Below are 13,215 nucleotides of genomic sequence, written 5' to 3' on the forward strand. Positions count from 1 at the left end.
GAGGAACCTGCTCAGTTTTAAGAATTTGTTTATAAATCTACAGTGTTACAAGGTGTGTTTGAAGGATTGCCAAAGGGAGCCTGAGCTGACTAATGGTAAAAAGGTGTATCTTGGGTATAGATAGTCACGGTTTTTAAAACCACAAACATTTCCTGTCAAATTTTTTTGCTACAGTTTAAATTCCTTTTGAAAGGGTTCTTTTCAGAGAAAACAGAGTAATGTAACTCTGCCTCGCTTATTTTAGCTTGTTGTCTCCGGCATTTCTCCTTTTGGCCATGAACTATATCTGATGACCATCGGAGTCTCATTTTGATTCTCCTCTGTCTTCACCGTGACAGACCAGAGCAGTGACCACATTGCTCCAGGCAAGGTCTCAACCCATCTACCCACAGTTCTCTCTGGTGAACAAGACAAGTTATTTGAACGTCTCCTCTTGTGTCTCAGACTGACCCCTTACCCCAAGGAAAGCAATCAACCTTTTTCCTGGTGGTCCATTGCCACATGCTGTTAGAGCATCTGCAACAAGCTAAGGTGAGACCCCTGAGGTCCAAACCCTCGTCACAAATGCACCTTGAGTTGTGGTCCATAAACGCCACAATTGGACACAGTCCACCTTGTACTGGGAACAGGTTTACACTTTGTGCCAGAAAAGCAGACACAGCACTTCCTTCGACAAGTACCAATTATCCCTTAAAAACAACCCAGGAAAGATGCAGAATCCCCCACCTTTAGTGGGACTGTTGCAATCCTTCTGCAGATGTGGACAATGCAACCAAAGTATCATGAACAACTCAGCAATTCCATGAGCGTAAAGATCTGTATGGATAGTATCTGTATGGATAGTTATTTCATTAATGTAGTAATAGCTGGAGCAAAAGCAGATGAAATGTCTCAATGTTTTCATTTTTATTTGCATCTCAACAGACAAAGGACTTAAGCCTACAGCCCTGAGATCAAAGTCTCCTATCTGTCTCCTCTCATTCCTGATGGCTGCAAAAGATCAGAGGCCAATGATTCAGTCGTGACGTATTGCTGTACACGGAAAGCACGCTGGGCCTAATCTCATCACCCTGTTATGCTCGGCACATGTGCACACCTGCACATACAGAGAGACAATTCTAGACCTGGACCCTGGCTTCAGGATCAAACAGATCATTGTAAGGGCAGTCTCTGCTCAACACTCAGAATAGGAAGGAATACCCTTCTGAAAACGGACCAGCCACAGTGGATTGTACAAAAGAAAGTGAAACGATACCATGTTGAAGTAAATAAGAAAATTACAAACAATTGAAAGATTGTTTTCATTCTCAGCGCAATGAAACAAGGCAACAAAACACACTGAATAATTCAAAAAGCTGGGATTGTTGTTATCGAGTTGAAATGGTCTCAGGTAGAATCTAATTTCTGCACATGCAATCAAAACAGCAGAGTTATTGAATTCTCTGCTGCTTAAGGGTCCGAGTGCGTTTTCCTTTGGTGGAAAAAAGAAAATATTGTGACCTAAATAATTCAGATGTAGATTATGTTTCCCTGTTTTTTGTCACCAATGGTCAGTTGAATTTACTCTGGGAAATACTGAACATACAATCCAACCGTGGCAGTTTGTTTAAGGAGAAAAGACATCTGGATCAAGTGCTCTTGATTTAGATGTTTTCTGCTAAGATGCAGCACAGATGGAACCACAAACTTGGGATCTGCTGTGCTGAGGGTTTATAGTTTTGTTAAATTTAGGCAGTTTTAAGCATCAATAGGATGCATAACAAATAAATCCTAAAAGTATTTCAACAAGGTGTTAGTTCAAAGATGCACATTTATGCAACCAGATTATTGCACTTCACTATTATTACTTTTTTTTTACTTTTTCTTCTCCTTATGAAAATTTAGGAATCTCTTCATTTGAGGGGGATTTAGGGGTCATTTGAGCTCCGGGGGTCACACAAGCTGCGAGTCGGTGAGTTAGATATCTTTCACAAACAAAGCAGATTTCCAATTTCCCCCTCCTCAACCCAAGGCAAATGGCTCCAGCTGTTCCACCCTCTTCCATTGCTTTCGCTTCCTGTCAATGTCTACATCTTATAAGAAAAGAGGCCAAGATCACGAGGGTTGGGGTCACTTTTTTTGCTCCTTTCAAGGAAAGATTCCTCAAGAAGCCATGGGTCTGAGCTCCAGCCCACGGCATCCAATTTGTCCGGCCTAATCGTCGGCGGTTGGGAGCCCAGCTGGCTGAAAACAAGGCGAAGCTGACCGCATCAGAAAGGGCAGCAAGTTTAAGGAGTGCCTGACATCAGAGGCGGTGCAGACCGCTGACAGACAACAAAAGCACATGGTGCCACATCTGGCTTCTAGTTTAACATGCAGTTTCCCTTAGAGCATCTCGGCACTGTGATTATCCCCGTCCCACCGGCCTATAATGGAACAATGAAGACTTTCGGCTAAAGATAGCTCTGGGAAAAAAGCTGGTTTGAGATGAAACCCCTGATGACTGAGGAAGAAGAAGAGCAGTAGATTTAGATGCCCAAGAACAAGAGTTCAGTGGCATTAAAACACTGAATACAGATTTTGGTGCCATCACCCATGTGTCCCTGTGCTTTCCATCTCTGGAAGCGTCCTAGTAGTCACCCTGCTACAGCTGGACCATGTGCTTCACAGCTGAGGTTTACTGGCAGCGGAAAACCACCAAGGTTAAAAGAAAGTATCGGGGTGCCCCTCCAACCACAAAGTGAGCGAGCATGCACGCATGCATGTGCAAAACTGAAGCTAGGTCCCTTTACCGCACGGAAGGGGAGGCCAGCATTCAGAATAAACAATCCCCAACAAAAGGAAAGCCTGGTGGTTAAAGGAGCGGTCTTCAAACGGGTCATAAGTTCAAATCACTGAAAATCAGAAAGTCATGAAGGAGTATTGTTTTCTTTTCCCAGAGGGTGAAACAGTCGTTGCATCGTTTTCAAGTTATTCATAAGGTAAATGAATTTAAGATGTGGCCCAAGAGTAATTTGCCAAGTCAGAAGTGTACATATACAAAAAGCAATTTTAGGCAATTTGGGGAAATCCACAAGGTGATGTCAAAGCTTTGTAAACTTCTGATAGGTTAATTCACAACATCTGAGGTTGTTAAATATGCCCCCGTGGACATACCTTAAGGAACTACTTAAGTACAATGCTTCCTTGTTTGACATCATGGAAAAAATCTAAAGAGATCAGTCAAGATATTACAAAGACAATGCTGTACCTCTGCAAGACTGGTTCATTTGCCTCCTGGCTTTTATCGGTTGTTTCTAGTTAGCACTGGGAGAAGGCATAAGTGAGGAAAAAGCAAATCTGCTTTGAATGTCATTAAGCCTCAGGTTCCTGCAACAGACTTTCCCACTAAAGCTGTTACTGAGGTAGGCTCAGTGGAGCACATCTCATCTCCAGCACATAAAACATCATATCAAATATGCATCTGATGAAGGCTAAATTCACCTAAAAGGGTGGCATCAGTATTAGGTACACTGACTCATGTATTAGTCAGGATGCTGACTCACGCTGATGCTCTCTTCTTGCAAAGTACCTCATATCATCCATCTCCTAAAGCAAACACTTTCTCCTTTGAGTTATGGATAAAATATTTAATAACACGAGATAGTTCTAACAGTGTAATCCATGCCTCCGCAGTGATGAGCCCAGCATGCTGAGTGTGAGGGTCGGAGTGGGGCAACTCTGCATCTCTGCTGCCGGCTCAGACAGGTCTCAACTAGCTGCTCCTTCCACCTTCAGCAAGATCGGGCAAATCAAAACAACTTACATCATCCCAAAGATAGTGGAGAGGGTTGATCAGGAGGAGAGACTGAAGGGTAAGCAATTGTTGGCAAGAAACATGACTACCTCCCCTTGTGCCCAGCTCGAGGAAAGTAATCTAGATTATGACTAATCTCTTAAATAATTAAGTTTTAAGAGTAGGGACATGTACTTTTATTACCACAGATTGTAAAGGAAACTCTGGATCAATGTAAGAGGAAATACTGTATTATTAAGGATACTGAGTGCACAGTACAGATGATTTAAAACACCGTCACAGTATCCCGCGCTTTCTGGATCCATTCCAGACATGTGAGCGCTGAAGATCGAAATTTCAACAGCCAACACTGCCATCGTGTGGCAATCCCAAGTCACTGCAACACGATTGCATTTAAAATGTCTCCTGCGTTGTCAGGCAGTTTTTCCTCAAAGCTTTACAAATGTAGGCGTGACACGTGTCTTTTGGCTTGAGAAAAAAAAAAAATCTCTAAAAACTGTCGAAATGGTTAATTCAAATAACTCAAAACTTCAAAATAAAATGTCTATAAATCAATTTGTGTTCAAAATACCAAACGTATTTACATTACAAAACTAGCCAACTTTAACAAAACTCAGACCTTGTACTTCAGTTTCATAGCATAACAAATTTAACTTCCTAAGATCTTTGTTTTGTAACAGTTGACTTCCCGTTTTGACTTACCAGCATTTGCATTGTAAAACTAAGGTTTTACTTAATCATTTAAATTAAATGAATACTCATTTTATTGTGTCCACTTTTGTAATTGCTTTCTATGCATACATTTATGCAACTTATTACCAATTGGCTCCTTTACCGAGCCACTGAAAGGCAACTTAACACTACTGCCATCATGTGGTGATTTCAAATTACTGCAACACAAAATTGCCATAAGCCCAACACCGTTTTCCTTCTTTGATTTTCCACTAATTTACAGCTTCAGTTAAACTTGCTCCATTCTAAAAGTTATAAAATAAAATAAAGTATTTGATTTGTTAACATAGAATCACATTGAATTCAACATTCACTTTTATTGAAACAACTTTATTAAAACAACAAATGAACAGTGGCATAAAATGTCCTGTTTCTGTCCAATTCCACTGCTGGAAAACACTGGTGGGTTTTGAAAACAGGTGGTATATTGATTGCGGTCCAAGTAAAAAAAAAAAGAAAAAAAAAGAAAGTCATTAGGTTCAGTTCGTTCATATACTGGTCCAAGTTTCAACATCAGAGCTCCCTGTGTGGCTCTGGAGTCGTCTCCGATGCTTCAGACTCCTCCTTTTCATCTACAGACAAAGGAAGGAAAAAGGTGAGAGTAGTGCTACCAACGGTGAAATGTTTAAGTATTTAACACAGTGACCCTCACCGCTCTGTTGGACACACTCGCCATCTTTCTCCTCATAGCCACTGGAGCAGATGCAGATGAAGCTGCCTTTACTGTTGACACACTCCTGGTTCTCCTTCACACACGCAGGCTCCGACTGTGAACATTCATCAATATCTAGAAAACGAGTACAGCAATAAGCAAAAGATAACTGTAAAAATGACTCTGCACACATGGTAATACAGTTGTTTTCCTCGATAATTTACAATCTACTAAAATATTTCCATCCTACCAGTGCATCCTCCTTCTACATCCTGGTACCCTTCAGCACAAGCCTGGCACTCATCAGGACCACCTCCAGTGCAGCCGGTGCACGCCTCGTCACAACCTGTATGAGTGCAAGTCGATCAAAACTAATTAATTCCATGTTCAGCTGCTGTGAAAAGGTTGAAAATATTGTAATTATTTTATCATTTCTGAATTTTTACCCCTTTAATCTGAGGAAACTAATCTGAACCTTACCACTGCAGGAGTAGGAACCTTCAGCGTTAAGGCAGTATTGATCCTCTTTGCACGGTGAAGGCTCTTTGGCACACTCGTTCACATCTGCAAATCATTCGGCCGACAACACAAATGTATCAGTTTCAAAATGTGCAACCCTACACCAAGTCTTTCTTTACAATTAAATCCCACATAGGGTCTGCAGAACAGGACTGTGTTCCTTACCGACACAAGCTTCTTGGTCATCCTCCTCCCAGCCCTCCTTGCACTCGTCACAGTCTTGATTGGTTGCGCCGGTGCAGGTCTTGCACGACGTGTCGCACTCTGTGGCAGGATGTAAACCCTGAATCACTGACCAGTTCACTGAACCGTGTCGATTCCTATACAAGTCAGATTAAAGTTTACCTGTACACAAAGAGAAGGTATCGTTTCTGACTTCGTTGAAGTACCCATCGAAGCAGTCCAAGCAGAACTCCCCCTCATAGGCGTGGTGGCAGCTGCACTTCCCGTTGCCTCCGCGGGTCCCATCGCCGTCACACACCCCGTTTCCATGACACGGCCTCTCCGAGCCCCCTATACAAGCTTCAGAAACAAAATTGTCATCATCATTGGTGCGTCAAATATTACAGCCAGATCTATCCTTCCTCTGGTTTCATTAGAATAGTTCCTTACCATTGCAGTCTGGTCCAAATGTTCCCTTTGGGCAACAGACCTTGATAGTGTCTATGCAGAACCATTTATGCAGATCTGGATGTTTGGTTTTCCTGCATCGCAGAAGGGGATGAAATGGGGAGAGGTGGGCTTCACTGAATGTAGAAACTTACTGCAAAAACTTGCCAAGTTCAACTGGTTTTTCAGTATTTTGGGGAATAACTAGTTTGTTAACCCTGATCGTGAAATAATTCAGATACAAGAAGGTCCCAGATTAGATAATTGCTTATGCTTAAACACTTTTCTGAACATCAGCTCATGCTCACTGACAATCTCACCGGACACCCACTTTTTAAACCACCAGGTCTCAAATTGCTCCTCGTGTTCCTCCACCATGCGGTTGCACTCAAAGCTGCTGCTATCACACAGATCCTCCAAGATCTCCATCAGGCGAATCTCACTGCAGGAAGACAGACAGATATATCCACACAGGGCATAGAGGAAAAGGAAGCTGGGAGGTACGACACAGGAAGCGACTAGTAAAAGTAAAGGTTCTCTATTCGGTGCAACCTTGCTGTTTAATGATCTGTTATCTAATAGCGTAGATAAGCTTCAACTGCCGAGGTCAAACGGCTCTGCATCAGGTTGACTTGGAGTTAGCAGAGGACAGGACGAGCTGGACTCGTCTCACCTCGTCTCATACTTGGACAGTTTTCTCTCCTCCCACGCCGTGTTGCCTCCTCCAAAGTTCTGCTTTGCTGTTCTATCATAGCCCTGAAAAAAGAATAAGAAAACCACAAACCCAAATTATTTATACCAAGTGGAAAGAAGAGGTTTTGCACGTAGACCAATGAGGTCGACTTATCAAATGTGCCTTACTCGTGATTATTTTAAAATCTAACAGATTCATCTTAAAGTTTCACACCTGACCTTTCTGCTGTGTTCATAATGCAGTTAGTTTACAAAGTTTTCCAAACAAACGTTTCTGACTAAAAGCAGTTAACTGCGCTGAATTGTATTTAGGGATGCCAGATTAAAAGGGACTGAGCACAAATACCCGCCACACATTTCAAGCAAAAAGCATCAATTAAATGCATTAGAGCGTGTATGCATTTCCTTTCGCCTGACAGTTATACCTAAAGTACTATTTTGTTCCATGAGATTGAATAGTGTAGCACGGCGGTGCAAGCAAGACCAGTGTTTTGAAAAGATCTCTGACCTTGTTGAAGTTCTCAGTAATTTGTTGGCAGGTGCTGCAGGCGCTTTCTAAATCGCTGTTGGTGTCGCCGGCTTGAAAAAGCAAAATAAGAATAATGGAGCAGGAGAGGAGCCGCAGCTGTGGAAGGCAGGGGGACAACATCTCTCACCCAAACAGACTCAATCACGCTATCATGACAGTAGCACCCGTCACTAACTGGTTTACACCTAGCTATAAAGTTCCGTAACGGTTGGATACATTTAAATGAACTATTCTAACGTCAAACCTAAGATAATTGTATCTATGCAAAGCGCAGCTAAGTAGTATTTACATGCCGGTTGTAGAAAAAAAAGAGATGCTTTTCTAGTTTTCTGCGTCAGCCTCTAAGGCTGATTGTGGCTTATAGTTTTTGGTTTAAAGGCCTGTCAATCATTAAAACAACCAATCACAAGCCGCCACGAGCGGGACATAAAATCTAGCCACACGTGGAAAATTTAGGAAACCTATTTGTTTTATTCAAAAACATATTTTTTAATTTTGGAAAACCTCTTTATTCCAATACCAAACAGGTACCGACACGTTTTTTGATAAAACAAATAATATTTAGCGACTTCAAAGCGAAAACGCTTTTGAGAGCGTTCGCTTCCTGTGTTGACCGGAAGTAAAATCGTCGGCTCGCCAGCTGTCATGGCGGAAAAGAAGAATGTTTTGGGGATGCCTTTGCTGTTTTTGTTAATTTCTCTGAGCTTCCTGCATTTATTCATTTGCCCCTTTACGAAAGTCGAAGAAAGCTTTAATTTACAGGCGGCGCACGACATTCTGTACCACAGACTTGATTTTGACAAGGTAAGCAGACTTTCAATGATGTAGACTGTAAATCACACGCATGCGCACAGAAGAGACAAACCAAAAGGCCTTTAAACAAATAATTACTTAAATGTCAACAGCTCACGCCAGTACTTTGATTATCATAGTACAAACAAAGGATATCTTCATATTAAAATAAATACTTTTTAATAATGCAATTTCCGCAAAATTTGCAGTTTATATATTTTTACCTGATTTGTAGAACTTGTGCAAGATGGATAACATTTTTCTGACACATTCTGTTATGATGTTGCTATAGTAATGTTTTCCACTATTCAAATATGAGTAAATATTGCTTACTCATTATAGTTGAGTAAGCAATATTTGAGGTATTCAGGTTTTCATTGAGAAGAATCAGATTCATGAAATATGTACAATGGTACAGTATATCTTTGGCCTAATTTCCAGTATCATGGTATATTAAGTTTTTAAAAAGTTATAATTTCAATACTGTTAAACGTTCATAGTGTTTCTGAAATTTTTTCACTGAGAGCAGAAATAAAACTAGATGGAATCATTTTGCATTTGGCCAGAAATTGGCCACAAAATTGTGATTTTTGTATCTCTAATAACTACTAAAAAAATAGAAAACCTTAGCAAGAAATAACAAACTCGCGTCTTGTAAATTACACATGGCAATATTAATGTTTGTGACAGTACTGATTTTATAAGGAATTTAAATATTTAAACAAGATTGTTGTTTAAAATTGGTGTAACAAATGTTTGTTTTCGTCGGCTCGCCTGCTGTCATGGCGGAAAATAATTTTTTTTTGTCTGTTGGCATGTATATTTTTTAAAAGTGAATTGTTTTCATGATGTTTTGAGTGCACTGGAAACTATAAAATATCGCTTCTCTCTCAGTATGACCATCACGAATTCCCTGGAGTTGTGCCGCGTACTTTTCTCGGACCCCTGTTCCTCTCCACGCTCTGCTCCCCGTTTATTTCTTTATCATCTCTGCTGGAGGCACCGAAGTTCTACACTCAGTTTATAGGTAAGTAAACAAACAGACAATGGCTGCTTTAATCTGAATGTGAGGATTTCTAATGTACGTTCTGCTCAGTCCGGGCTTCGCTGGGCTTTTGCGTGATCGGCGCTCTGTGGCATATGCAGAAAGAAGTGCGGAGGCAGTTTGGCTCCACAGTTGCGTGTCTTTTCTGTCTGACCTGTGCCTCCCAGTTCCACCTCATGTTCTACAGCACCAGGACACTCCCCAATGTCTTTGCGCTGCCAATAGGTACGCTACACTAACATCTTTACCGAAGGAATCTTGGTACATCTCTTTCTTTACGGTTGCAAAATTCCTCCCAAAGTTCTTGTAGCGTTCACGTCGTGGATGGCTCAGAAACACGGCTGGTTCATCAGACTCTCCGCTTTGGTCATCATCGTGATCCGGTCCGAGCTCTGCATCTTGCTGGGCCTCATGCTGCTGATGGCGCTGCTGAGCAGGAGGCTGGGGCTGCAGCAGCTGATTTACTACGCTGCTCCTGCTGGACTCTTCTCTCTAGGTGAGAGCAGAATTTACAATATCTAATGAGGTGGGCAGAACGTTTGGCATCTCTTAAGGTGGACTGAAAGTAAATTCATTTTTTAATTATTTGTTTTATGCTTAATAATTGCATACAATTAAACCAGAAATATGTTTGTTTTATTTTTTTTTTTGCTTCAGCTCTGACTGTGGCTGTCGACACCTTCTTTTGGAGGAAGCTTTTGTGGCCTGAGGGCCAGGTGCTGTGGTACAACACCATTCTTAATAAAAGCTCCAACTGGGGAATATCCTTTTAAAGGGAACCTATAATGCAGATGTCATATTTTGCTTTTTTGTACTTCCTTTTGGGTTTCTACTGCTTCTAAAAACAATCCAAGTGCTTAAAAAAACATACATACTTTTGGCAGTAAATTATTTTTTTTGTTTTTCTAGAAAATTAGCCGTTTCAAAATCTTATGGAATATAACGTCACAAACCAGCAGGCACTGACCCTCACCTAGCAACCCCGGCGAAGGATCTGCTTGAACCTAGCTGCTCAAGCTGATCTCCAGCACGTTTGGTCAGCTGGTTTTACCTCTGTATGCGCTGTACAATGACTGCTGGAAAAGACAGGTGTTTTGTGTGTTGACTTACCATCCAGAAAGCACTTGCTGAATTTTTGTTTGTTGTGCTGGAGGCTCTACTTCTGCTTTTCAAAGAAGTGCAACTGTATAATTGTGTGTCTGTCTACAGCCATTTTTATGTGCAAGTGTAAAAGTTGAGTTGGGGGTCGGGGGGCAACAGCAGTTTGTTTGGATTTAAAGTGACAGAGACCTCAAAAAACAGCTCATTATCTAAGAATGATTTTGTGCAAAAAATGCATTGAACATGATTTGCATTGGGGAAAAATTTACACCTGTCTTCAGTTTTTTTTTGTTTTAAAATGGAAATCCTAATGATTTCCCCAAATATTTCTTTTCTGTCTAACTCCCAAGTTCTCCCTAACTCCTCTCTCCATTAAACCTCGCCCTTTCTGTGGTATTTTTACTCCGCCTTGCCTCGGGCCCTGGGCTGCTCGCTGCTCTTCGTGCCTCTCGGCCTCCTGGACAGGCGGATTAGGCTGCTGCTGCTCCCCACAGTTGGCTTCATCCTCGTCTATTCGCTGCTGCCTCACAAGGAGCTGCGTTTCATCATTTACACTTTCCCTGTGCTCAATTTGGCCGCTGCACGCGGCTGTTCCTTCATGCAAGTTAAAGTTGATTAAAAAAAATCTTATATCAAGATGATATACTTACTTTACTTATCCTTTATTTCATTCATTTTTCCCCCCTTTGTTTTGCTTCAGATTGTGCAACTATCAGAAATCCTGGATGTACAAACTGGGCTCTGCAGTTGTGGTTGGCCAGCTGTTGATCAACTCATCATACACTTTCCTTTGCCTGTATGTTTCCCATCACAACTACCCGGGCGGCAAGGGAATCCAGGAACTACACAGGCTGTTGCCAGCCACAGCAGGTCACAACTGCAATTAAGTAACCTTATTTCCTAATATTAACACACACTTCTGGATTTTTAACGTGGTGCGCACATTTTTCCTTCCCCCCACCCCCAGATGTCTTTGTTCACATCGACACATTTGCTGCTGAAACAGGAGTGTCACGCTTCTTAGAGCAAAACAAAAACTGGAGGTAAGTGTTGTGTAAACATTGGCCATCACTGTTATTGACACCCCTGCTAAAGAAATGTAAAAAGAATTCAGTTAAACGCATCTATCATTGTAGTAGGAAAAATTCCACGCTATTGAAATAAGGAAGAAAGTTGGGTCCTGTTGCAGTGTTAGAAGTTTATAATGCTTTAATCATTCTCAGACTGTAGCATCATCATTTCCCCAAGGAAACAAGCTATTTAGTTATTTTCTTCTACTATTATATCACTTATAAAATCCCATTTTCTCTGTAAAAATGGCATGCTTTCCTATTTTTTCTGTTTTGGAGAGGGGCTAATAGAAATAAGCCTTTATGTTGTTATATAAGTTTCTTCTTCCTACGCCTTTTCGAGCATGTCAAGATTATTGTGGTACAAAAATATGTCTTTTGCATTCCTTGTTCATGTGTGTGATTTTATACTTCTAAATGTTTGAGAGAAATAATTAAATCCTTATATTTATGTCCCAAGGAAACAGGCAAGTAGCTTTCTTTTTCTTGCCATTTTCTGACTCAAAACAATGAACACACAAGCTGCTTGTACAGCATGTTTTCTTGTCTTTTCCATTTTGAATATTGGGTTTAGAATCTGGATTGTCACATGACACCCTAAAGAAATGAGAAGTTTTGCAACTTTATACAACTTCTATGACGCTGTACTTTAAAAGATAAACTCCTCATTAAAAGGTTTTATATTTACTTACTTTAAAGGAAAAAAATCAATTATCTCCAACCACTCCCCTCTCCAGTTTTTTTTTTTCCACTGTGAAATTTTGCTACAAAATTTGGTATCTTTATCAGATACCAGTGAATTGCGGAAAGGGTGCTACTTTTGTGCCATTACATAAAAATGCGCCTCATTTTGGTTATCTTTCTAATAGTCTTCAATCCTACAGATATGACAAAAGAGAAGACATAAGCTCCACAAGCCCTGAGCTCCGGGTGTACTCACACCTGTTGATGGAGGTGAACATCACCAAGATACAGCAGCTGCACAACACGCATAAGCCTCTGGCCTACATCGAAGGTTTCAACAACATCGCCTTTAGCACGGCTCACTTCCCACCCGTCAGAGTTCACCTAGCGAGGAAAGCTGTGCTGATGCAGAGCAAGACTTGGGAGGGCACACCGAGAGAAACATGAGCCGAAATATAATTTAGAACTATAAGGTGACCAAAGATGATTAAAAATCATGCTGCTAGGTTGTTAAAACAAAACAAATGTCTTGGTGTCACATACCAGCACAGATGGCCTATGATCTTCTGCCCCAGGAAATGCATCCAGCTATTGTTTACACCAGAGAATCATTTATATATTTTGACTTGTAAATGAATAAAAGCCAAACGGAGAAAATGAAAGCATGTTGTTATCCTTACAGACAGTTCAGGACGTTTTGGAGAGGGGTAGTATAAATCCAGAGTGGTCGGTGCTGGAAATTAAATTAATTGGTTTGAGGCCAAACAAAATATTTGTAGCCTTAAATAACATCTTAAAAATTTAATTTGCTTTAACTGCTAAAATGGGCAAGTTTGCATTGGAAATTTGTTTTCGCAGGAATTGCAGGTGGTGCAACAGCAATAATCTTCCTGTTTGAAACACTAACTGGGACCAAAATAAGATTAACCACATTATAAAGGAGTGGGTGACCTTGTTTCTTAATGGCTCACGTAAGCAACCAGAGAGCCGAACGAGGCAGTCTTTGTCAGCAGC

The 13,215-nt window shown here is 41.0% G+C and overlaps 2 protein-coding genes across 2 annotated transcripts; one reads left to right on the forward strand and one right to left on the reverse strand.

The window, feature by feature from the left end:
- Window positions 1-4,804: 4,804 nt before the first annotated feature.
- creld2 (CRELD disulfide isomerase 2) lies at window positions 4,805-7,826 on the reverse strand. Its single transcript, XM_008401140.2, has 10 exons — window positions 7,489-7,826; window positions 6,961-7,043; window positions 6,619-6,729; window positions 6,291-6,382; window positions 6,024-6,200; window positions 5,844-5,942; window positions 5,640-5,723; window positions 5,410-5,505; window positions 5,160-5,294; window positions 4,805-5,079 (listed from the first exon to the last, which is right to left on the reverse strand). Exons 1-10 carry the CDS (start codon window positions 7,627-7,629, stop codon window positions 5,021-5,023), a joined length of 1,077 nt encoding a protein of 358 aa, XP_008399362.1. The 5' UTR covers window positions 7,630-7,826; the 3' UTR covers window positions 4,805-5,020.
- Window positions 7,827-7,995: 169 nt separating this feature from the next.
- Window positions 7,996-12,863, forward strand: alg12 (ALG12 alpha-1,6-mannosyltransferase). Its single transcript, XM_081603913.1, has 9 exons — window positions 7,996-8,313; window positions 9,196-9,328; window positions 9,398-9,571; window positions 9,648-9,842; window positions 10,004-10,106; window positions 10,823-11,047; window positions 11,148-11,317; window positions 11,415-11,490; window positions 12,402-12,863. Exons 1-9 carry the CDS (start codon window positions 8,155-8,157, stop codon window positions 12,646-12,648), a joined length of 1,482 nt encoding a protein of 493 aa, XP_081460039.1. The 5' UTR covers window positions 7,996-8,154; the 3' UTR covers window positions 12,649-12,863.
- The last annotated feature ends 352 nt before the right edge of the window (window positions 12,864-13,215 follow it).

This window comes from Poecilia reticulata, chromosome 23, assembly GCF_904066995.2.
Source record: "Poecilia reticulata chromosome 23, P_reticulata-male-v2, whole genome shotgun sequence".
In the NCBI taxonomy this organism is placed as follows: domain Eukaryota; kingdom Metazoa; phylum Chordata; class Actinopteri; order Cyprinodontiformes; family Poeciliidae; genus Poecilia; species Poecilia reticulata.